At 35.4% G+C, this 24,839-nt stretch overlaps 1 protein-coding gene across 8 annotated transcripts in view; it reads right to left on the bottom strand.

The window, feature by feature from the left end:
• Positions 1-499: 499 nt before the first annotated feature.
• Positions 500-24,839, bottom strand: part of SLCO1A2 (solute carrier organic anion transporter family member 1A2) — a 126,400-nt gene continuing 102,060 nt past the window's right edge. For 6 of the 8 annotated variants that reach the window (XM_045463458.1, XM_045463459.1, XM_045463455.1 and 3 more), the window contains 5 exons: positions 22,139-22,304; positions 21,018-21,190; positions 14,605-14,669; positions 13,939-14,056; positions 500-1,408 (listed from right to left, as the gene is read on the bottom strand). In XM_045463458.1, coding sequence (XP_045319414.1) covers positions 1,189-1,408; positions 13,939-14,056; positions 14,605-14,669; positions 21,018-21,190; positions 22,139-22,304 — 742 coding nt within the window. In that variant the 3' untranslated portion in view covers positions 500-1,188. The remainder of the gene's footprint in view (positions 1,409-13,938; positions 14,057-14,604; positions 14,670-21,017; positions 21,191-22,138; positions 22,305-24,839) is intronic. The other 2 variants (XM_045463460.1, XM_045463463.1) reach the window with 1 other exon arrangement.

The following is a 24,839-nucleotide window of genomic DNA, read 5'->3' on the forward strand; positions in this document are numbered from 1 at the left end:
GTTGTATAATTCTTTCTTTTGTTCACTTTCATTATTTTCCATTATTTTGTCTTCTAGGTCACTAATTCATCCCTCTGCTTCTTCCAGCCTGCTGTTCATTACATCAAGCCTGCTTCCAATATCATTTATTGATTCTTCATCTCTGATTGATACTTTTTTTTTAACTCTTTCATCTCTTTTGTAAGGGTCTCACTGATGTCTTCTTTTCTCAAGCCCAGTGGCTATCCTTATGATCATTGCTTTAAGTTCTCCATTAGGAAGGTTATTTATATTTGTTTTGCTTAGCTCTCTGGCTGTGGCCTTAGCTTGGTTTTTTTTTTTTTATTTGTGATAAATCCCTCTGTCTTCTGGGAAAATGTTCCTCTGACAATATCTGACACTTAACTTTTAAGGATTATTTTTTTCTAATATTATACTTTCATCCTTTGACACAGATACTTGTTTTTCAGAGAGAATTTAGTCACCAGGTTTGAACTGCTAAAAAAAAAAATTCCAACAATCTTTGTTACATGATTTTTAATAAACTGACTCAGTTTTTCAGTATTCTGAACAAAATGAGCAAATATATTATTTGAGTAATAAAGCAGAAAACAAATTGATAGTAGGTGATAGCATAGTAATGAGTAATCTATTTTTAAAACAATCATGTCTGGAATGAATAGGAAAAGTTAAAGAACAGTTAAAGAAAAGAAAATTTCTTTAAGGAAAAGTTAAATAATTAGAAGACATCAGCTTCTTTCACATAAAAATGATGAACTTGAATAAAGTATTTAAATAGTCATGTAAGCAGGATAAGAATTTCAGTCTCTAACCCCAATAACAAAGCAGAAATTCAATGAAATTAAACAGATTTTCCTAATAGGAAATTTTTAAGATCAATTGGAAAAGGAGATGTGGGATATATACCCTTATTTCACATGAGTTAAAAGAGAAATTGCTATTTTAGCATTAAAAATAAAACTGGGTCTAATATCCTGTTTTGAAGGTTGTTATAAATGTCTTCTGAGGAAAATTTCAAGTGCCGTAGATGCCTCGAAATACCATCAGTGAACATTTTTTTATCTTGGGTAAAAAAAAATTGAGGTTCATAAAGATAAGAAAAAGTTACACACTTACCCCTATTGATTTTAAAAGCAGTTTGGTTATAAGTGTATTCCACAACTCTGGGAAGCATGATATAATAGGGCATTACAATTTAGTTTTCAACTCATTATCATTCAAAACCTTGGAATTTTGGTCCATATCTTTACACTTATTTTCCTTCTTTGTAGTTTTTGCCTCTGTAAGCATAGTTCCTGAAGAGGCATTTTCACCAGGTAGATGACGATTCTTCAAAATATTTAGGATTAAAAAGGCTGGGATATAGCTTAATCCTCTTAGAGCTGCTGGCAAACCAAGGTAGATGTATCTATAAAAAAAATGTTTTTAAATATTAAGCTTACAGAGTGTGGTGAGTACAAGTTAGTTTTGAATATCTTTAATTATTAATATTTCATTCCCATGAGGACAATAGCAGCTGTTTTGCATGTCAATCTTATATAAGCAACTTTGCTGAACTCACTTATTAATTGTTTGTTAAATGTTTTTTTTTGCAAATTTTCATCTAGAAAATTCACACTTATTTTCTTTTCTTATCTTTGGGTTTTTTAAATCTTTTTACAACAAATTGAACCTCTGGTTTGAATGCAATACTGATAATGGCAGCAGTTGTATTCTAGTATTTAATAAGAATGCTTCCAAAGAATAACCATCAATTGTATTATATTATATATTCTGTGGGGGTCTTTTTCATGCCTTTTTAAAAAAGGTTTATTTATTTTAAGAGAGGGAGAGAGGTAGAGAGAGAATCGCAAGCAGGCTCATTCTCAGTATGAAGCCTGACACGGTGTTCAATCTCACAACTATGAAATCATGACCCGAGCCAAAATCAAGAGTTTACCACTTAATCAGCTGAGGCACCCAGGCGCCCCTGGATGATTTTACTCAGATTAAGAAAGTTCCTCTTCTATTCTGAATTTGCTCAGAGTTTCAATTATGAATGCGTAAAGTATCACCAGATACTGAATCTGAAATCTGAAATCTGCCATTTCCTCTATTCTTTTTCTAGAAATTTTTTTTGAAGTGTATGTTTTAATTGTTAACTGGTCTTTAATATTACATAGGTGTTTATTTTTGTTGAATCAGTTCACATTGTTGATCTACATTCTAGATAAATTCTTCTGTACTCTCTTCCAGTTCACCAATTCTCAACTGTATTGCCTTCAAATTTATTATATACTTAGGATTCCTTTTATTATCTCAATAACATGCACTTAATTTATAATGTTCCTGAGTTCTTCTTAATATTCTTATTTCTGCTTGATTTTTCCTATCATTTCTTGTTAACTTTTAATGGATATTATGCCATTTATTAATTTTAATCCTATTGAGCTGGTTAAGCATACTTATTTTAAAATTTTTTTTTCAACGTTTATTTATTTTTGGGACAGAGAGAGACAGAGCATGAACGGGGGAGTGGCAGAGAGAGAGGGAGACACAGAATCGGAAACAGGCTCCAGGCTCCGAGCCATCAGCCCAGAGCCTGACGCGGGGCTCGAACTCACGGACCACGAGATCGTGACCTGGCTGAAGTCGGACGCTTAACCGACTGCGCCACCCAGGCGCCCCAAGCATACTTATTTTAAAGTCTTTGTCAAACTCCTACATTATATGAAATTTAATCAGGAATGAAGTCATGTTTCATTGGGAATTTATGTGCTTATCTTTTTTACCATTAGATTTGTTCATGGTTTTTTTTTTTTCAGAATTTTTATTTTTTTTTAAATTTACATCCAAGTTAGTTAGTATATAGTGCAACAATGATTTCAGGAGTAGATTCCTTAATGCCCCTTACCCATTTATCCCATCCCCCCTCTCACAACCCCTCCAGTAACCCTCTGTTTGTTCTCCATATTTAAAAGTCCCTTCTGTTTCGTCCCCCTACCTGTTTTTATATTATATGTTTCCCTTCCCTTATGTTAATCTGTTTTGTCTCTTAAAGTCTTCATATGAGTGAAGTCATATGATTTTTGTCTTTCTCTGACTGATCAATTTCACTTTGCATAAGTGTTGCAAATGGCAACAGTAGTTGCAAATGGTAAGATTTCATTCTTTTTGATTGCCTAGTAATACTCCATTGTATATACCTACCACCACTTCTTTATCCATTCATCCATTGATGGGCATTTGGGCTCTTTCCATACTTTGGCTATTGTTGGTAGTGCTGCTATAAATATTGGGTTGCATATGTCCCTTTGAAACAGCACACCTGTATCCTTTGGATAAATGCCTAGTAGTGCAATTGCTGGGTCGTTGGGTAGTCCTATTTTTAATTTTTTGAGGAACCTCCATGCTGTTTTCCAGGGTGGCTGCCCCAGCTTGCATTCCCACCAACAATGCAAAAGAGATCCTCTTTTCCGCATCCTTGACAGCCTCTATTGTTGCCTGAGTTGTTCATGTTAGCCATTCTGACAGGTGTCAGGTGGTATCTCATTGTGGTTTTGATTTGTATTTACCTGATGATGAATGATGTTGAGCATTTTTTCATATGTTTGTTGGCCAACTGGATGTCTTCTTTGGAGAAGTGTCTATTCATGTCTTTTGTCCATTTCTTTACTGGATTATTTGTTTTGTGGGTGTTGAGTTTGGTAAGTTCTTTATAGATTTTGGATATTAACCCTTTATCTGATATGTCATTTGCAAATATCTTTTCCCATTCTGTCAGTTGCCTTTTAGTTTTGCTGATTGTTTCCTTCACTGTGCAGAAGCTTTTTATTTTGATGAGGTCCCAGTAGTTCATTTTTGCTTTTGTTTCCCTTGCCTCTGGAGACGTATTGAGAGAAGTTGCTGCGGCCAACATCAAAGAGGTTTTTGCCTGCTTTCTCCTCAAGGATTGAGGCTTCCTGTCTTATATTGAAGTCTTTCATCCATTTTGAGTTTATTTTTGTGTATGGTGTAAGAAAGTGGTCTGGGTTCATTCTTCTGCATGTAGCTGTTCAGTTTTCCTAGTACCACTTGCTGAAGAGACTGTCTTTATTCCACTGGATATTCTTTCCTGCTTTGTCAAAGATCAGTTGGCCATACGTTTGTGGGTCCATTTCTGGGTTCTCTATTCCATTCCATTGACCTGAGTGTCTGCTCTTATGCCAGTACCATACTGTCTTGATGATTACAGCTTTGTAGTATAGCTTAAAGTCTGAGATTGTGATGCCTCCTGCTTTGGTTTTCTTTTTCAAGATTGCTTTGGCTATTTGGGGTCTCTTCTGGTTCCATAAAATTTTAGGATTATTTCTTCTAGCTCTGTGAAGAATGCTGGTGTTACTTTGGTAGGGATTGCATTGAATATGTAGATTGCTTTGGGTAGTATCAACATTTTAACAATATTTGTTCTTCCTATCCAGGAGCATGGAATTTTTTCAATTTTTTTTTTTGTATCTTCTTCAATTTATTTCCTAAGCTTTCTATAGCTTTCAGTGTATAGATTTTTCACCTCTTTGGTTAAATTTATTCCTAGGTATTTTATGGGTTCTGGTGCAAATGTAAATGGGATTGATTCCTTGATTTCTCTTTCTGTTGCTTCATTGTTGGTGAATAGGAATGCAACCGATTTCTGTGCATTGATTTTATATCCTACAACTGCTGAATTCATGAAACAGTTGTAGCAGTTTTTTGGTGGAATCTTTTGGGTTTTCCATATAGATTGTCATGTCATCTGTGAAGAGTAAAAGTTTGACCTCCTCCTGGACAATTTGGATGCCTTTTATTTCTTTGTATTGTCTGATTGCAGAGGTTAAGACTTCCAATACTATGTTGAATAACAGTGGCGAGAGTGGACATCCCTGTCTCATTATGGAAAGCGCTCAGTTTTTCCCCATTGAGGATGATAATAGCATTGGGTCATTCATATATGGCATTTATGATCTCGAGGTATGATCCTTCTATCCCTACTTTCTTGAGGGTTTTTATCAAGAAAGGATGCTGTTTTTGTCAAATGCTTTCTCTGCATCTATTGAGAGGATCTTATGGTTCTTGTCCTTTCTTTTGTTGATGTGATGAATCACGTTAATTGTTTTGTGGATATTGAAGAAGCCCTCTATCCCAGGTATAAATCCCACTTGGTCATGGTGAATAATTTTTTTTAATGTATTGTTGGATCCGGTTGCCTAATATTTTGTTAAGGATTTTTGCATCCATGTTCATCAGGGAAATTGGTCTATAGTTCTCCTTTTTAGTGGGGTCTCTGCCTGGTTTTGGAATCAAGGTAATGCTGGTTTCATAGAAAGAGTTTGGAAGTTTTCCTTCCATTTCTATTTTTTGGAACAGCTTCAAAGGAATAGGCATTAATTCTTCCTTAAATGTTTGGTTGATTTCCCCTGGAAAACAATCTGGCCCTGGACTCTTGTGTTTTTGGGAGATTTTGATTACTAATTCAATTTCTTTACTGGTTATGGGCTTGCTCAAATTTTCTATTTCTTCCTGTTTCAGTTTTGGTAGGGTATATGTTTCTAGGAATTTGTCCAATTCTTCCAGATTTCCCTTTTTATTGGCATATAATTGCTCATAATATCCTCATTATTGTTTCTATTTCAGCTGTGTTGGTTGTGATCTCTCTTTTTTCATTCTTTTAAAATTTTTTTTTTCAGCGTTTATTTATTTTTGGGACAGAGAGAGACAGAGCATGAATGGGGGAGGGGCAGAGAGAGAGGGAGACACAGAATCGGAAACAGGCTCCAGGCTCTGAGCCATCAGCCCAGAGCCCGACGTGGGGCTCGAACTCACGGACCGCGAGATCGTGACCTGGCTGAAGTCGGACACTTAACCGACTGCGCCACCCAGGCGCCCCTCTTTTTTCATTCTTGATTTTATTTATTTGGGTCCTTTCCTTTTTCTTTTTGATCAAACTGACTAGTGTTTTATCAATTTTGTTAATTCTTTCAAAGAACCAGCTTCTGGTTTCATTGATCTGTTCTGCTGTTTTTTGTTTGTTTGTTTGTTTTGATAGCATTAATTTCTGCTCTAATCTTTATTATTTCCTGTCTTCTGCTGTTTTCGGGTTTTATTTGCTGTTCTTTCTCCATCTCTTTAAGGTGTAATGTTAGGTTGTATAGCTGAGACCTTTCTTCCTTTTTTAGGAAGGCCTGGATTGCTATATACTTTCCCCTTATGACCACCTTTGCTGTGTCCCAGAGGTTTGGGGTTGTGGTGTTATCATTTCCATTGGTTTCCATATAATTTTTAATTTCCTCTTTAACTTCTTGGTTGGCCCATTCATTTTTAGTAGGATGTTCTTCAGTCTCCAAGTATTTGTTACCTTTCCAAATTTTTTCTTGTGGTTGATTTTGAGTTTCATGGTATTGTGGTCTGAAAACATGCACGGTATGATCTCGATCTTTTTGTAGTTGCTGAGGGCTGATTTGTATCCCAATATGTGGTCTATTCTGGGGAACCTTCCATGTTCACTGGAGAAGAATGTATATTCTGCTGCTTTAGGATGAAATGTTCTGAATATATCCGTTAAGTCCATCTGGTCCAAGTGTAATTCAAAGCATTGTTTCCTTGTTGGTTTTTTGATTAGATGATGTGTCCATTGCTTTGAGTGAGGTGTTGAAGTCTCCTACTATTATGGTATTACTACCAATAAGTTTCTTTATGTTTGTGATTGATTTATATATTTGGGTGCTTCTTCATTTGGCACATAAATGTTTACAGTTGTTAGGTCTTCTTGGTTGATAGACCCCTTAATTATGATATAATGCCCTTCCTCATCTCTTGATACAGTCTCTATTTTAAAGTCTAGATTGTCTGATATCAGTATGGCTACTCTGGCTTTCTTTTGTTGACCATTAGCATGATATATGGTTCTCTGTCCCCTTCCTTTCAATCTGAAGTTGTCTTTAGGTCTAAAGTGGGTCTCTTGTAAATAGCATATAGATGGTTCCTGTTTTTTTATCAATTCTGTTACCCTGTGTCTTTTGATTGGAGCATTTAGTCCATTGACGTTTAAAGTGAGTACTGAAAGATATGAATTTATTGCCATTATGCTGTTTGTAGAGTTGGAGTTTCTGGTGGTGTTCTCTGGTCCTTTCTAATATTTGTTGTTTTTGGTATGTATGTATGTATGTATGTATGTATGTATTTTTCATCTTTTCTCCCCTCGGAGAGTCCCCCTTAATATTTCTTGCAGGACTGGTTTAGTGGTCACAAACTCCTTTAAGTTTTGTTTTGGAAACTTTTTATCTCTGCCTCTATTTTGAATGACAGCCTAGCTGGATAAAGAATTCGTGCCTGCATATTTTTCTGATTCAGCACATTGAATGTATCCTGCCACTCCTTTCTGGCCTGCCAAGTTTCTGTGCATAGGTCTGCTGCAAACCTGATCCGTCTTCCCTTGTATGTTAGGGACTTTTTTTCCCTTGCTGCTTTCATGATTCTCTCCTTGCCTGTGTATTTTGTGAATTTGACTATGATATGCCTTGTTGATGGTTAGTTTTTGTTGAATCTAATGAGAGTCCTCTGTGCTTCCTGGATTTTGATGTCTCTGTCTTTCCCTAGGGTAGGAAAGTTTTCCACTATGATTTGCTCACGTAACCTTTCTACCCCTTTTTCTCTCTCTTCATCTTTGGGACCACTATGATTCTGATGTTCTTCCTTCTTAATGAGTCACTGATTTCACTAATTCTTAAATCGTGCTCTTTTGTCTTAATCTCCCTCTTTTTTTTTCTGCTTCATTATTCTCCATAAGTTTGTCCTGTATCGCTGATTCTCTGTTCTCCCTCATCCATCCTTGCCACCACAGCATCCATTTGAGATTGCAGCTCAGTTATAGTATTTTTTATTTCATCCTGACTAGCTTTTACTTCTTTTATCTCTGCAGAAGGGGATTCTAATCTATTTTCCACTCCAGCTAGTCTTCTTATTATCGTGATTCTAAATTCTGGTTCAGATATCTTGCTTGTATCTGTGCCGGTTAAGTCCCTGGCTGTCATTTCTTCCTGCTCTTTCTTTTGGGGTGAATTCCTTCATTTAGTCATTTTGAAGGGAGAAAAGGAATTAATGAGGTAGAAAAAATTAAAATTAAAAAAATATTAAAATTAAGACATTAAAAACAAAGAACACACACACACATACAAATCGAATAAATGATGCTAGATTCTAAGTGTGTTTTGGTCTTGGTGTTGAAAGTAGCTTGATAGATTAGAGAAAAAAGGGGAGAAAAAAAGAAATCATTTGAAAATTTGAAAAAATGAATACTTTGAAGTAGACTAAAATGAAATGATCAAAGTAAAATAGAATTTGAAAAAAAATTAAACGAAGTAAAAAATATAGTAGAAAAAAATTAAAGAAAAATATTTTTAATAAAAATTGAAAATAAAAATGATTTTTTCCCTTTCTGTATTCAAGAAAAAAGAAACAAAAAAGAGAAAAAGAAAATTGAATAGTTTGACTGTCTAACAGACTGAAATACAACTGAAATTACTTCGTTTTCCCCTAGAAGTCAAACTATGAAGCATTTTATAGTCCATAAACTAAGTAGGCGGTGAGGCTTGTGTTCTTAAAGACAGAGGTTGGCCCATTTAGGCAGGACTTAGTGTACTGGCTCCATTCTCCACTAGATGGCGCTGTTAGCCTACTGGGGTCGATTGTTGTGGTGCTTGCAGGTGCGTATGCACATACATGGTAGCAGTGAAAATGGTGTCACCCAGCTACCCAGTCTCTAGTATTGGAACTCTGTTTTCTGCAACTAGCAATCATGCATCCGTCCTCTGTCTTCAGCTTTTGTCCATTTCCTGCTTTTTCACTGTCTGTGACCAAGCCCCAGGCAGTACCTCTCTCCTGAGTTTTATCTCAGATGCGACTGTTTTCCCAGGCCCCTTACTTCTGTGCAGCTTTGACCCATTCAGCCTCTCTGTGGGAGGGTCTCACCGAGCAATGGCCAAATGTTGGCTGCACCCAGGAATGCTTGCTGGACCCTGCTGCTGCTGGTGCCCTGAGACTGTGGCCAGATGCCAGCCCACCCCAGAAAAAGTTCACAAGATAGTGTAGCAGCAGCATTTCAGGGATTATGGAAAATCACAACACACATCTGGCACCAGGCTTTACCCTTAAAGACCTTGTTCCAACACCAGCGAATGTGGCCGCCTTCTGGGGCCTGCTGAGCCCAGGTGGCCTCACAGCCTCTACCAAATGTCCTTCCAGCAGTGGAACTGCTTCTCCCCATGTGGCCTGAGAACCTCCTGGACCCCACTCTGCTCCTTGGGATTTGCTCTTTCCACCAGAGCACCGTCAGGTATCAAGCTGCAGAGTTCAGACTCTGTGCTCCTCCTGTTTACAGTCTTAATGGAATTTAAACCCTCTCCTTTCTCATTTCTTTTTACTTCAGTCCCTGTGGCTGTTTCCAATTTTCCTCTTTTCCTCCAGCTGCTTTTGGGGAGGGGTGCTTTTCCCATATTTCCCCCCTGTCTCTTCTCTCCACACACAAAAGCAGCTTCCTGCCCTCTGTGGCTTCTGTCTTCCCAAGTTCACCACTCCATGTCACATACCTGCTGAATTCTGTGGTTCAGGTTGTGCAGATTGTGTGTTAATCCTCAGATCAGTTTTCTAGGTGTGCAGGATGGTTTAGTGTTTGTCTGGCTGTATTTTTGTCTGGCTGGATGCAAGACACTCAAAAAACTTCCACGCTCTTCTGCCATCTTGGCTCCTCTTGTTCATGTGTTTTTAAGTTTTAGCTTGCAAAACTAAACAATTTTGAATGTTTTGTTGTTGTTTTTGTTGACTGTTTGTTCTGGTTTTCTTCCTGTGTATTTATTCTTCCAAATTTGTTCTGTTTGCTCTTTCTCTGTATTTATTCTTCTAAATCTAATAGCTTTCCCTTTGTTCCTGAGGCCAGACTGAGTTTTTATAAGGGTGATTTTTTTATAGTGATACTGGGATTAATCACAAGGAGAACAGATTGTTTGGTCTGGTTCTTGGATATATCTATGTCTTAGTTCCTCCTTAGTAACATAACAATGATGTGTTAAAGAGATTCTTTTAAAACCTCTTTTACATGGGGCGCCTGGGTGGCACAGTCGGTTAAGCGTCCGACTTCAGCCAGGTCATGATCTCGTGGTCCGTGAGTTCGAGCCCCGCATCAGGCTCTGGGCTGATGGCTCGGAGCCTGGAGCCTGTTTCCGATTCTGTGTCTCCCTCTCTCTCTGCCCCTCCCCCGTTCATGCTCTGTCTCTCTCTGTCCCAAAAATAAATAAACGTTGAAAAAAAAATTAAAAAAAAAAAAAACCTCTTTTACAAAGAGGTTTGTATTTGTTTCCTAGGACCTCTATAACAAAGCACCACAAACTTGATAGCTTAAAACAAAGTAAATTTATTCTCTCACAGTTCTGGAGGCTAGAAATCTGAAGCCAAAGTTTGCTTCCTCAGTAGACTCCAGGAAAGAATCCTTCCTTGACTCTTCCTACCTACTGGCACCAATCCATAGCATTCCTTGTTTTGTAGATGCAACACTGCAATCTCTACCTCTGCCTTCACACAGGATTCGTCCCGTATATATGTGTCTCTATGCCTCTTTTCCTCTTCTTATAAGGACACTGGTGATTTGATTTAGGGCCCACTCTAATACAGAAGGACCTCATCTTAATTTCACTAATTTAAAGACTTATTTACAAACAACTTATTTCCAAATAAAGTCATATACTGAGGTTATGAGTGGACATGAAATTTTGAGGGACACTACTCAACCCAGTTCATGGGTGTTCAACACCACCTCATGGATTAAGCACTGAATCTAGATCTAATCTCTTGACTCCTTGGAAGTACTTTATTTTTTCTTTGGAAACTGATCACCCAGAAACCACTTCCTGTTTCTAGGCTTAGAGGCTTTGCATTAGCCTTTGTATTCAGCTTTTATTTATTCCTTTATGTTGCTGTTCAATTTCTACTTCAGGAAAACTGGATGTCCAGAATGATGTTTATATTATCTTTTTTTTTTAATTTTTATTTTAGAGACAGAGAACAAATGGGGGAGGGGCAGAGAGAGCCAGAGACAGAATCTGAAGCAGGCTGCAGGCTCTGAGCAGTCAGCACAGAGCCTGACGCGGGGCTCGAACCCACAAACCGTGAGACCACGACCTGATCTGAAGTCGGACGCTTAACCGACTGAGCCACCCAGGCGCCCCATATATTATCTTTGAACCCAGATATATCCCTTTCAAATTTAAAATTATATCTATTGTTCTTATTTGAAATAAGAAATATATCAATACATAACTTATTGAGCTACTTATCAGGCTTTTCTACCTTATTTGAAATTACATTGTTGTCCTTTTTATAAATAATGACTTCATTAATTTTTAGTCTTTAAAAAAATATGTATATATACATATAAAGTTCTAAATATACCTTTGAGTATTGTTTTAGCTTTGTCCCACAAATTTTCCTCTGCAGTGCTTTCACTGATATAGAGTTTTAGTTATTTCATTATTTTTATTATAATTTATGCTTTGACCTGTAAGTAATTTCAAATGTGAGGTTTTGGGAACATTTTATCATAGATTTCTAATTGCATTGCATTATGGACAGAAAACAATGGTTGTAAGGTATCAAACTTTGTGACATTAGACTTAGTTGTAATGTTTTTTATAGGCTTGAGAAAAAATATATATTCTATTGGTTGGGTTTTTTAAATTGCTGTATATCTATTAGATAACTCTTGTACAATTTGGTGATTCAAATTTTTCTGTATCCTCAGTAACCTTTTGCCTATATTTTATATTTCCTTTTGGAAGAGTGTGTTGAAATTTTCTACTCTGTAGATTTCTTCTTGTAATTTTGTAATTTTTTTGTTTTATATATTTGAGATTAGGTTGATAAATATATATGGGTTGATGACTGTTACATATTATTGATAAAGTGTTTTTTTATTACTAAGTAATATCCTTATTTAACTGTTAATCCTTTTCACCTTAAATTCTATTTTGTCTTACAGTCATTAATATAATCACAAAATCTTGATTTAATATCTGCCTGGTATTTTTTTTCCTGACCTTTATCCTCAATCTTTCTTCACATATATATTTTAAGCTATGTCTTGTAAGCAACAAAATGCTGGAATTTTGAAAACACTGAAACTCACATGAAAGTATCTTTTAAGCAAGTTCAGTTGGTTCACATTTATTATGAAACCTGATGTATTTAGGCTTATTTTTTCAACTTACTTTGTGTGCTTTTATTTTCCTATTTCTTACTTCCCTTGAATTTTCCTTAATCCTTTTATTCCTTTCTACTAGCTTGGAATAAATGTAAGTGGTCATCTTTATATCTTTACATTTTTGGCATAATTTAAAGTCAGTCAGTATTTCTATTCTTCGAACTGTAAAACAGTCCTAGATTTTCCCTGGATTTTAAACTGACAGTTCAGCCTGACATAGTTGCATGGATGCTGGCTGGAGATATGAGACTTCCAGGCCAGAGACAAAGGACATTTTTACTCACAGTACAACAATCATCACAAGCTTCATGTTCAGGTTGGTTTTCCTTAACCTTCAAGTCCCAAAGAAATCACACAATGGGAAACCTATGTGAATTTTGTGCATACAATGGGTTTGGTTCACAGCTAAGAAAGCCTGAAATTAGGAAATCCCATTCTTTTAAACGGGTTGGAAGAAAATCTGCCAGCCTTAGAGAGAGTTATTACTTTTATCATCCTAGACAGCAAACTCTGCTCCATAGGAAAACATCATCTACATACTCCAAGATCATTTACTATTCAAACATCCTTGAAAAGATAGTCCAAAACAAAATCCTCTGCTAATAAGATATGCAGAAATGTAAGAGACCCATGGAGAACTGTTTGCCAACAATATTCACCTCCTGTTTCTACTCTACACCATCTGGTAAATTTTCTCACGAGTACACTTTATCAGCCACTCTAATTAATCTGACTGATAGAGGATGCTAACAAATAAAATCATCTTGTCTAAAATAACATTTAATTAAGGCTACTATCAACAGGAATCTTGGCAGCAGGATGAGGCCAATCTATACCAGTGATCCTCAGTGTTTCTCAACTGTGAAGGTATGTACACGGGCCCACCTTCACATTACCTCTGAAGAGCTTTTGGGGAACAGAGAACTGATGAAAACATGAATCTCCTGCTGTCTGCTCTCTTCACAGTACTTGCCATATATCCTTTTACTAATCAAAATAAGACCTTAGAATGTTTTAAACAATGCTAAATTGTTTTTTAGTAAATGAAAGAATTTTTGTACTTTCAATTTTGTACGATCAAGAGAAATTGATACAGATCTAAACAAAATTCAGGTATCCAGATAAAAAAGAACATGGAAATAGAGCAAATGGCAGTATTTTGTTCAAAAACACATTATGTTGAGTTTTGTTTAAAATCAGATTTATACTAACAAAAGAATAACACTTTATGAGACATGAATAATTTTGTGTCAGCAAAATTTAACGAAGAAGGAAAAATATTTCAAAAAGTAGAGGTAGATGTGAAAAGAAGTAAAGATTCAGGCTAGTAAGATGCTGAAATGATGTAGGATGCAATGAGGATACTTTAAAGAGTAATATAATTTTTAAAGGTAGTTTATGTATAGCTATTACCTTCAATAATGCGTTGATTGCAAACAATTTAACAAAGATTATTTTGAAAGGCTAGGTTAAGGGAGTTATCCATGCTTATATTTACCAAGTAGTTTGAAAATATTGAGGAAATAAAATTCTGGTATATAAATAAGGAATAGAGATGTAGTATTAGCATATGTTCTGGAAGCACAGCCAAAAGTAGTCTAGTAACTGAAAAAGAAAGTGTTATACATGAATGTTGTCGTTTTATGTACAGTCTGTGCTTAGAAAGCAATTCGTTAAAAAAAGATTATTATATTTACCTGAAATTGGCTGAATCATATATCCTGCATGCTCCTGACTCACCACATTTCAAAGTTCCCCAGTGTAAACATGTGGAATCCACTAAAGCTCCAAAATATATAGGTGCAGGAATTCCAGCTACAGTTAAAGAGGGGAGGAAAAAAAAAAACATCAACAAGGTAAGAATTAAGGTACATTATTTTGTTTGTAAACATTTCCGTTTTCTCTATTTGTAGAATAAAGTATGAATAGAATGCTTTACATTTTATTTTTACATATCAGAAGTTGTTACTTTTACTATAACATTTCTAAGTTATAAAGGATAAGTAATGTGATGGATAAATGCAACATAAAAATCACTGATATTGAAAATCATTGAATTAATGACTCTCTATATTTTTTCTGCAATTTTTTGTACCAATCATGTATACATTTTACTTTAACAAAGTATTTTTTGTTCATTTGCTTTTCAAATCTTCTAACAGCTGAAAAGCAAAATTAAGTTCAGATAGGTTTTTTTCAAGAAAAAGGGGAAATTCTCCATTTCTTCTTGTACCTTATTCTCATACAAATTACTAAGTGCTGCAAACAGAAGGGATATTTGCTAGATTTGGAGAGAATGATTTCATTTACTTGGTAGTTAATAGTGGTCTGATATGATGCTGGAAAAAAATAACAATTTTTACCAAATACTCTTGTGCAAAATGTATGTAACCCCACACCAAGAGACTTCTCTTCAGGCTTGATACACCTAAAAAATAAGTAAATTCATAAATAAAATGAAAATAGAGATTTAAACGCTGTTGTAGTTTCTTTAAAAAATTGTTTGTAAATGCTGGTAACACACTGGGCACTAGAACATTTTTTTTGCATGCTCAGATCTTGGTTATCCAAGGCCTGATTATTCAGTTTGTAGTCTATACACGAGCCCTAGTTTTGATTCTTGGCATTTTACCTATCATTTTTTTGCTCATTATTATCAGAAAATGATCAAAGAAGAAAATATTTCCTATCAGTTTCTACCCCAGTATCTATTTATTGAAGCAGTAGTTCTTTTTTTTTTTTTTTTTTTTCAACGTTTATTTATTTTTGGGACAGAGAGAGACAGAGCATGAACGGGGGAGGGGCAGAGAGAGAGGGAGACACAGAATCGGAAACAGGCTCCAGGCTCTGAGCCATCAGCCCAGAGCCCGACGCGGGGCTCGAACTCACGGACCGCGAGATCGTGACCTGGCTGAAGTCGGACGCTTAACTGACTGCGCCACCCAGGCGCCCCGAAGCAGTAGTTCTTGATTAAACCTTCAGCCTAAAACAAGAATAATGCAACCCTAGCTGTATTTAAATTACTTGTATTAACAAAATACAGAAAAGCCAAGAATTATATAAATAAATGAAAGGCAGAAAGAAAACAAGGATAGAAATTTTCAAAGCAATGTGATGAAGAAATCCAAGGCAAACATATTTTAAGTGATTTGGTATCATTTCAAGAGTCACAAAGATCTCTCCATTCTCCCCAAAATCCCCACTCTTTTGCACTGTTGCCTGAAATTCCTATATGCAGAAATAGAGACTATAATTCTGCAATGGACTTTCATGTGTCCCACTCACTCCAGCATCACCATGGCTAGCTCCTCAAAGAATTCACGTTGAGAGTTCTATTGTATTCCCTTTTCTTCCCTGACTAACTCAAAGCTGAGAAAATAAAAGTAGCTTTCTTCACAAAAGCATACATTTTTAGCAAAAATGTTATCTTATTGGCATTTTCTTAACATAAATGTTTTACTGAATTTTCAGAAACCTTATAGATTGATCTAGACATTATCTACCTGACACATAGGTTATTTAGACAACATCAATGATTTTACTCGGAAGGAAGTAAGAGAAGCCAAGAGACTCAGCATGACCCTCTAGGTCCCATGGTTTCCATTTAATACAGAAAATAAGGCATTTAAGTTTTACTGAAGAATTTTTCTTTCCTCTCTATATCTAATATACTACTTAATGATCTTACAGAAATGTGAGATACTAATTTAAACTGTTATTATTTAAACTGTTGAAACAGTTTAAACTATTCTACAAACTCTATCATTGATTGGCATTGATAATAACAATTTCTAGAATCCAGGAATCAGAAAAGTTAGCATGCACATCATGGGAAAATGCTGAGAGAAATTCAAATTTTTATTTAAATTGGCAGAATAGCAATGATATTGCATCCCTTTGCCATCGTGGTAGGAAATCCAGGGAGATCCCGCAAAAATAGAGACAACACAAGCATATTAACAAAAATCCAGGTATTAAATTCTACAATATGACCCTGGAAAGAGGTGGGGGAAGAGAGGAGGGACATGAAGAGAGCATGATTAAGTACTTGTTTTATTAGGAGGTAGATATTAATACTGAAAAGTTTTACAATTGATGAGCAAAACATAAGTATAATTAAGAATATCAATAATCAGTCTGACCATTTCAATAATCAAAGTAGCAGAAGAAAATCCAATATATACCATAGTTTCCTCTTATCTGTGGTTTCACTTTCCACAGTTTCAGTTACCCACATTGAACTGTGGTGTGGAAGCAGATATTTCTCCTTCTGACATATCAGATCAATAGCAGCTGAATGCTACAGTCTGTATATCACAAGAGCTCCATCATTCACCTCATTTCATCTCATCATGTAGTCATTTTATCATCTCACATCATCTCAAGGAGAAAAAGGGTGAGTACAGCACAATGTGATATGTTGATAGAGACCAGATGCACTTAACTTTCATTATAGTATATTGTTATAATTGTCCTATTTTATTATTAGTTATTGTTCTTAATCTCTACTGTGCCTAATTTATAAATTAGACTTTATCACAGTTATGTATCTTTAGGAAAAAATATCAAATATTTAGGGTTTGTTACTATCCATGGCTTCAGGCATCTGCTAGGGATCTTAAAATATGTCCCTTGCAGATAAAGGGGTACCACTGTACAATGGAAAGCAAAAAAAAAAAAAAAGAAGTAAAAAGAAAGTCAAATAAATAGAGTATATTAAATAAAATAGCAAAAAGAGTCTTATCACAATAATTACAAGAAATCTAAGTGAGGGGTGCCTGGGTTGCTGAGTAGTTGTGTCCCAACTCTTGCTTTTGGCTCATGCCCTGATTTCACAGTTCATAAGTTTGAGCCCTGCATTGGGATCTGTGCTGTCAATGCAGAGCCTGCTTGGGATTCTCTGTCTCTCCCTCTCTCCCCATACTCTCTCTCTCTCTCTCTCTCTCTCTCTCTCTCTCTCTTTCTCTCTATCTCTCTCAAAATAAATAAACTTTTAAAAATAAATAAATAAATATAAATGAGCTAAATGTACCTATCTCAGATTATAAAATGATACCTAGCAAATTGCCTATGAAGCAAAATGAAAGACTGAAGATTGAAAATAAAGGAAAGGGAAAAGATATAACAAGTAACAATGAACCAAAAGAAAGCTAGAACTTCCATTTTAATGAAAAACAAAATACAATTCCCTAAAAGAAATAACTAAAAGATAAAGAAAATTAAGTGATGCTAACAATAGAAATATAATGATCAAAGACACATTTTCATCATATAATATAGCCTCCAAATATATGAATTAAAAAACTGAGAGATTTATAGGGAGAAATACACCAGCAATATTTATAGATTTGAACATCTCTGAAAAACTGATGAATTAATGCAGACAAAAACAAGAATACATTTACAAAATTTAGATAACACAATGCTTTACTTCAATCCAAGAGATATGGAACTATATACCCAAAATTCAGTTACACATTCTTTTCAAAAAGACATGAAATACTAAAAAAAAAAAATGCACTAGGCCCCAAATACAACCTTGATATTCCATCTCCCCAACCTGTAATCTTTCAGATTAAGTTGTCTGAACGTAAAAATAGAATAATAATAATAAATTATACCTATAGAAAGTTCTTAAAGATATGGAAATTACATAACACATTAATAAATAATCTTTGGTCTGGTGGGGCAAATCACTACGAAATAGAAAAACTCCACAGAAAATACTAGTTGAGGCATTGCTAAATCAATATTAGGAAAGAAATGTATAGATTTATATACAGTAGTCAGAATGAACAAATGATCTAAGTATTAAACTGAAACAGTTGGATAAAGAAAAACAGAGCAAGCCTAAAAGAAAAAAAATCAAGAAGAGCAGGATTACATGAAATAAAGATTAACAAAACCAAAACTCATTCTTTAAAAAGAGAAAAATAAAATAGACAAGCCTCTGACAACCATGATCAAGAAAAAGTAAAGAGGAGGCAAATAAAAAAATACGTAAGAAGAAAAGAGAAATCCTTTCAGATACATCAGAGAATATCAGATAAGGAATATTATAAACACCTACATACAACAGGTTTAAGTAGAAATTGAAAATATGAATAGGCACTAATACTAAATAAATGAAAATAATAAATAGTATCACTGTCCCAACAAGCCCAAAGTATAAATACTTTCACAGATGGATTTATATAGCTTTCAACAAATATTTAATGTAAGTAGTGCCAGAAACTAAAAAATAGAAAATTTATTAATTCATTTTGTGGGGCCTATGATGATTCCAAAACAAAAAAAGAGTAAAAAGTAATATGTCTATTTTATTTATCAACATAGATGTAACAGTTTTAAATAAAGTATTATTTAAACAAACCAAATCATATAGAAAAATATAATTATGTTTTTTTTCATCCATGCAAACAGTTCAACATGAAAATATCTACCATTTTATTTTACTACACCAAAAATACTGAGTAGAAAAATTATAGAATCATAGATGCAGAAAAATACATCTAATAACATTTAATACCTATTTCATTATTAAAAACTTAGAAACTACATGAAAACTATATACTGAAAAATCTACAGCAAATATCATCATGGAAAAATGTGTATGTTTTCCATTAAGATTAGAAAAGTACAAGAATACTCGCTATCATCACTATCATTTCACCTAGCTTTGGAGGTCCACGTTGATGCTTTAAGAAAAATTTAAAAGCCTAAAATGTGTAAGGTTTAGAAGTGAAGAGACAGGGGCACCTGGGTGGCTCAGTTGGTTAAGCGTCCAACTCTTGACTTTGGCTCAGGCAATGATTTCACGATTCGTGAATTCAAGTGCCATGTTGAGCTCTGTGCTGACAGCACGGAGCCTGCTTAGGATTCTCTCTCTCCCACTCTCTCTCTGCCCCTCCCTGCTCATGCTCTGTCTCTGACTCTCAAAAATAAATAAATGTTAAAAAAAAAAAAACAAAAACACAAGACCATATGTAAAAGGTAAAGTTATAAAGCTATTAGGATAAAATTTAGGTGAATATTTGTATAGATTAGGAACATAAAAACATTTTTAAAATGTGACTCCCCAACACACAAACCCTAAGGGAAGAAAATTGTAAGATTTCAGTACAACAATATTTAGGATTTAATTTCATAAAACAGAGTATGGAGAAATTAAAAGAAAGATGAGAGACTAGGACATAATTGTATCATGTAAGCAATATTACATTAACATTTATAATTTAGACAATAATCAGCAAAATCACCAAGAAAAATATATGACATATAATAGAAAATGAGCAAAGAAAATCAATAAGCATCTTGAATCAGAAGCCTAAATAGCTAAAAAATAAATTTTGAAGATGCCTAAACACACTGGATCAGGAAATCACATATTGAAACATCAGTGAACTACCATTTTACAGTCATTGGACTAGTCTAAGTCAGAATGTTAGATAATGTCAAGTGTTAGTGAGGCTGTAAGAGGGCAGGAACTCTCAAGTGGGGAAGGTGTGAGAACTCATACATATACATACTAAGCAGTATTTGATGAATGTATGTACTCGTGAGTCTTATGAACCAAAGCAAGATTTAAAGCACAACACCACACATGTGAATATAGGAACACATACTCACAAAAAGATGTTAGTATTTTACAAAAGAAAATACATATTTAAGTTCGTGTAGCTATCATATTAATATGGGTGGCTATGGTGAGAGGAGGTGAAAAATAGAATGAAAAAAAGCAAAATCAAGAAAGAGTGAAAACTTATCCCAGCCTATGAGGATAATGTGCTGTGAACTGAGAATCACAATGAACTTAACTCTGCTTCTAAGTTCCAATGAAATGTGATGAAAAAAAGGGAGAAATGCAAATTTTATTTACTAGGGATGTCTACAATCGTTTACTAGACATGAAGAATGTTGGAATAACAAGAACACATGTATGCCACACCTAAGTCTGAATTTTAGCTCTACAATTTCCTAGTGTTGCAAAGCCCTTCATCATTTGTATCTAACAATAGCTTTGTAAAAGACTCAACATTTATTATTATGCCTATTGTTTATTTAAAATGAAGCTCAAATATGGGGCGCCTGGGTGGCGCAGTCGGTTAAGCGTCCGACTTCAGCCAGGTCACGATCTCGCGGTCCGTGAGTTCGAGCCCCGCGTCGGGCTCTGGGCTGATGGCTCAGAGCCTGGAGCCTGTTTCCGATTCTGTGTCTCCCTCTCTCTCTGCCCCTCCCCCGTTCATGCTCTGTCTCTCTCTGTCCAAAAAATAAATAAACGTTGAAAAAAAAAATTAAAAAAAAAAAAATAATAATAAAATGAAGCTCAAATAAATCGAGGGACCTGTTTAAGTCCCTGTAGATAGGAATTGGTGACACAGTCTCTGACAGCTTTGCACTCTGCTGCCCAGTAGTTTGAACCATCTGAAATGACTGCAAGGCAACCACTCTTTACCCATCAAAATGACCATTTCATATGGTTTACACTAAAATATAAATGTGTCTCCTCTTGTGTGAAACAATGAGAGGGTCACTAATTTAACTGCAAAATATAAGGAAGGAAAGATAGAGAGGAAAATGGCAAAATATGAATATTTATATTCCTATACTTTTAAAATTTTGTAAAATCTGACAATGCCTAGTGTTAAACTCTTAATAAATGATATATATGAGCACAGGATTCTTAGATAATGTGGGCTCCAGGGGGATTTCTTAGAAAAAGCCTCTTTAATAAAGGATCCAAAAGGAATATAAATAAAGAAAATATTTTCTGTACCTTAGGAGAACCATATATCCAGGTATGGCAGATAAAGAATAAATGAAACTGCCAATTGCTGACAAGATTAAAAAGTACTGGAGCATCATGGAACAGTCATGTCCTTTGTCACACAGCCCAAGAACTGCAGATGAATTTCCTGATGTTTGAATGCAGCTACAATTTTGGAATACCTATCAGAAAATAATATTATCCTATTTAAAGAAAGTAAAATTTTGAACACAAATCACAAATATTTTGTACATAGGCAACTGGATCAAGGCAGAGACCATTTATTCTCTTTATTCTCATCTCCTTTGTGGTGCCTCTCAGGATTATAGCAAAACAAACTACTGAATGATGGTTTTAGAAAAATGGTATTTATTTCTAAATAAATAGAGTAAATTTGCAGTAACTCAGCTACCTTAAAGACAAGCCTTTTAAAAATACATATTCTTTTGTTACAAAATGAAGTATGACAAACAAAATTGTTTTGGAAGTCAGTTAAAATATTTAGATACTTACTAATAAAACTTTGTTTCAAAAATACAGTTTATTTCAAAAACAGAGTAAAGTAAGTCCTTTTAAAGTTTTTATGTTTCCAGGTTTTAATTGGAATTAAAAGTTATATTTTACTTTATAACCAACCAACATTTAAATGGTGTAATATGTTTTTAGGCAAACAAAACAAAACAAAACCTAGTTACATTTTCTTAAAAGAGCTGTTGGAATGTGAAAAACACAGAAAGCACATGCAAGCATACATACAGGGGAAAAAAGGGGAAAAAAAAGCAATTAGGTAAATAATTGATATCAAAACCACCAACTTTATCTCCATGATAAAAATATTTCAATCCAGAGTATTTTTAAAACAAATTACCTGAGTAATAATGCCAACAGCTATGAAATTAAATTTCAGTGATCGATGTCTGCTATACTCAAAATTTTTTTTGATTAAAAATAAGATCAGTGGTCAGAGGTTTAAAATAAGATTTATGAAATAAAAGGTAAATCAAGTGAACATACAGAAAAATTTTACTTTTACTTTTATCAAATGTGGCCCCAGTTCGTGTGGGAATGTTCTAGTGCAATACATAAAAACAAAGTTTTGTGGGAAAAAGAAAGCCAACAGAATGTGTTACCATGTTTATTCCTGCTCCAACAGATGTCTCACAACCAGCAAGACAAGCTGACATATATGAAACACCATTGTTTCCACACACAGGATCCCATGTTTTAGTTGGACAGTTGCAATCCCTATTACAGTCAGCAAGAATGGCGTTTTCCATATATAAATCTTGTTGAATTCTGAAATAATTTAAAATAATTCATGGCTATTGAAAGATCATTTTCTTTTTCTTCTTTTCATCTTAATCCAAAATTATATTTCCTCTCCTTCCCAAAACAGAAACAGAAATCTTCCAACCATCAATGTGTGGCCTCAATACTATATCTCTGGCATAAAATATACCTGCTTTGGTGATCACATAGCCTCTTTATCAATGATTTATTTCAGATAAAAAAATAGCCGATAAACAAGTATTAATTGAGTGTCTACCATATGGAAGGTATTTTTCCAGGTATTATTAGCACTCAAAAACGAAGATGACCTAATCCCTGTGGCTGATCCATATAGTAGCATTTAACAAGAGATCATATGTTATGAAAGCAAGCTTGAAGATCAAAATCTATAAATTCAGTTTATAATGCAGATGTTAATTACATTTAGCTTCAGAAATCTAACTACTTGAGTAAATAAAGACATTCTTCTAGTATGAAGAGTGTCCAGGGGTTATCACAATGGCAACACAGTTTGTTTTTGATGAATCTCCCTCATAAGAAGACCAATTAGCAGCTATCTATAGACAAAATACCATTGTGAAAATTCCAGAATCTGGGAATGAAGCTAACACACCTTCCTGGAGCACAAAGACCTAGAAGGACCACATTGGAAGAGTAAGAGGAACAGTTGGACTCTGATCAAATTGTGCATCCCCCAGGTCAGCACAACACCACACTGAGAAGACCTCCTTGGGTCTACAATTTCTCCAGTGGGAAAAGAGAGCCCAAGGTAGACATCAAGTACCTTCAGCATTGTGGGATGTTATCCAGGAGGCCCATTCAGGTCTCACTTCATGAGGATGACTAGAAGAATCTGCAGGCTTCACTTATTAGGGATTAGATAGAGAAGGGGGACAGCTATTACAACAACCAGCACTCAGATCTTGATAGACAGTATCCTTACTTGCAGCAATATCCAAGTACAGATCCCAGCCAGTAGTTCTACTGATCTGCAGAGCTGAATGATGGCTCCTTTTATCCAAGAAACTCAGTTGGCATTTCTGTTTTATTTACAGTCAATAGACTATACTGGCTGTGGAGCCCATTCAGCTGCCACATCTGGGCAGGGAAGCAAATTCACAGGCTTCCCTAACTGCTGAGCATAGCCTCATGTTCCACCCACCCAGAAAGCAAGGCCAAAGAACCTAGGGAGTCATAGAGTCCATCCTACAGCCTGCTCAGTCTGGAAGCCAAGCAAATAGCCCTGCCCCATTGTTAAACATAACCTCTGGCCCCACATAATCAAGGAGCCTGAACAGTAACCCTGGGAAGCCTCAGAGCCCAGACTACAGCACCACCCAGCAACAGAGCCCAGTCCTTGGCCTTATCCAATTGCTGAACACAGCCTGAAGCCTTGATCAGGCAGGGAACCTATCCAGTGACTTTGTCAAATCATGGAACAAGCTTAAAGCCTCACCTGATGAGAGAACCTGGAGAGCAATTCTGCTCAACCAGAAGATGCAGTTTCTAATACCACCCTATTCTGGGGTACAACTAGAAGCCTCTCTCCTCTAGAGATTCTGGCAAGCAACTTTGTCCAACAGCAGAGCACAGTCAGCAGCTTACCTGATTATGAAGCCCAGTCTATGGCCCACCCAACTTCAGGGCACACCTTGTGGCCCTTTCTGATTACAGAACACAGCCGGAGACCCAAGCTGACCAGGAGCAATTGCAAGCCCAGCCCATTGCTCTGACCAGTGGTAAAGTGCAACCAGTGGCATCATCCTGCCAGGGAATATAGCCTACAACCTTGTCCAACCAGGTGATTGCAAAGATCTATCAGTGGTCCCACTGAACTGCAGAGCACAGTCAGCAGCCCTTCCCAATCAAAATGCCCACCGGTAGCCTCATTTGAATGTGTAACGCAGCCAAGAATCCCAAATAGTTTGAATTCAAAACTAAAGTACACAGAAACACATAGCAATTAAACTGACAAAAGTCAGAGATGAAGAGAGAATTTTGAACACAGCAAGAGAAAAATTATTTGTCACTTCATGTGCATTCGCATAAGACTATAAGCAGATTTCTTAACAGAAACTTTGCAGGTCAGAAGAGTGGGATAATATATTCAACATAGAGAAAGACAAAACTCTCAATCAAGAATACTATACCTGGCAAAGCTGTCCTTCAGAAATGAAGGAAAGATAAAAATTTTCCCAAACAAAAGTTGAGGGAGTGCATCACTACTAGACCTGAATTACAAGAAATGCTAAGGGACATTCTTTAAACTGGAATAAAATGATGATAAATAACATTATAGAAACATGTGAATGTGTAAAGCTCACTGGTAGTGGTAAATATATAGTCAAAGTCAAATTCTCTAACATCATGATTATGGTGTATAATTAATTCACTAACAACCCTAGTTTTAAAGTTAAAAAAATAAATAACCATAATTAGAATAATACATTATTAGATACACCATGTAATAATGATGTAAATTTTAATGTTAACCTAAAATGTGAGTGGGGAGAAATACAAATATATTTTCCATATGCTATC

This window comes from Leopardus geoffroyi, chromosome B4 (genome assembly GCF_018350155.1).
Source record: "Leopardus geoffroyi isolate Oge1 chromosome B4, O.geoffroyi_Oge1_pat1.0, whole genome shotgun sequence".
Lineage (NCBI taxonomy): Eukaryota > Metazoa > Chordata > Mammalia > Carnivora > Felidae > Leopardus > Leopardus geoffroyi.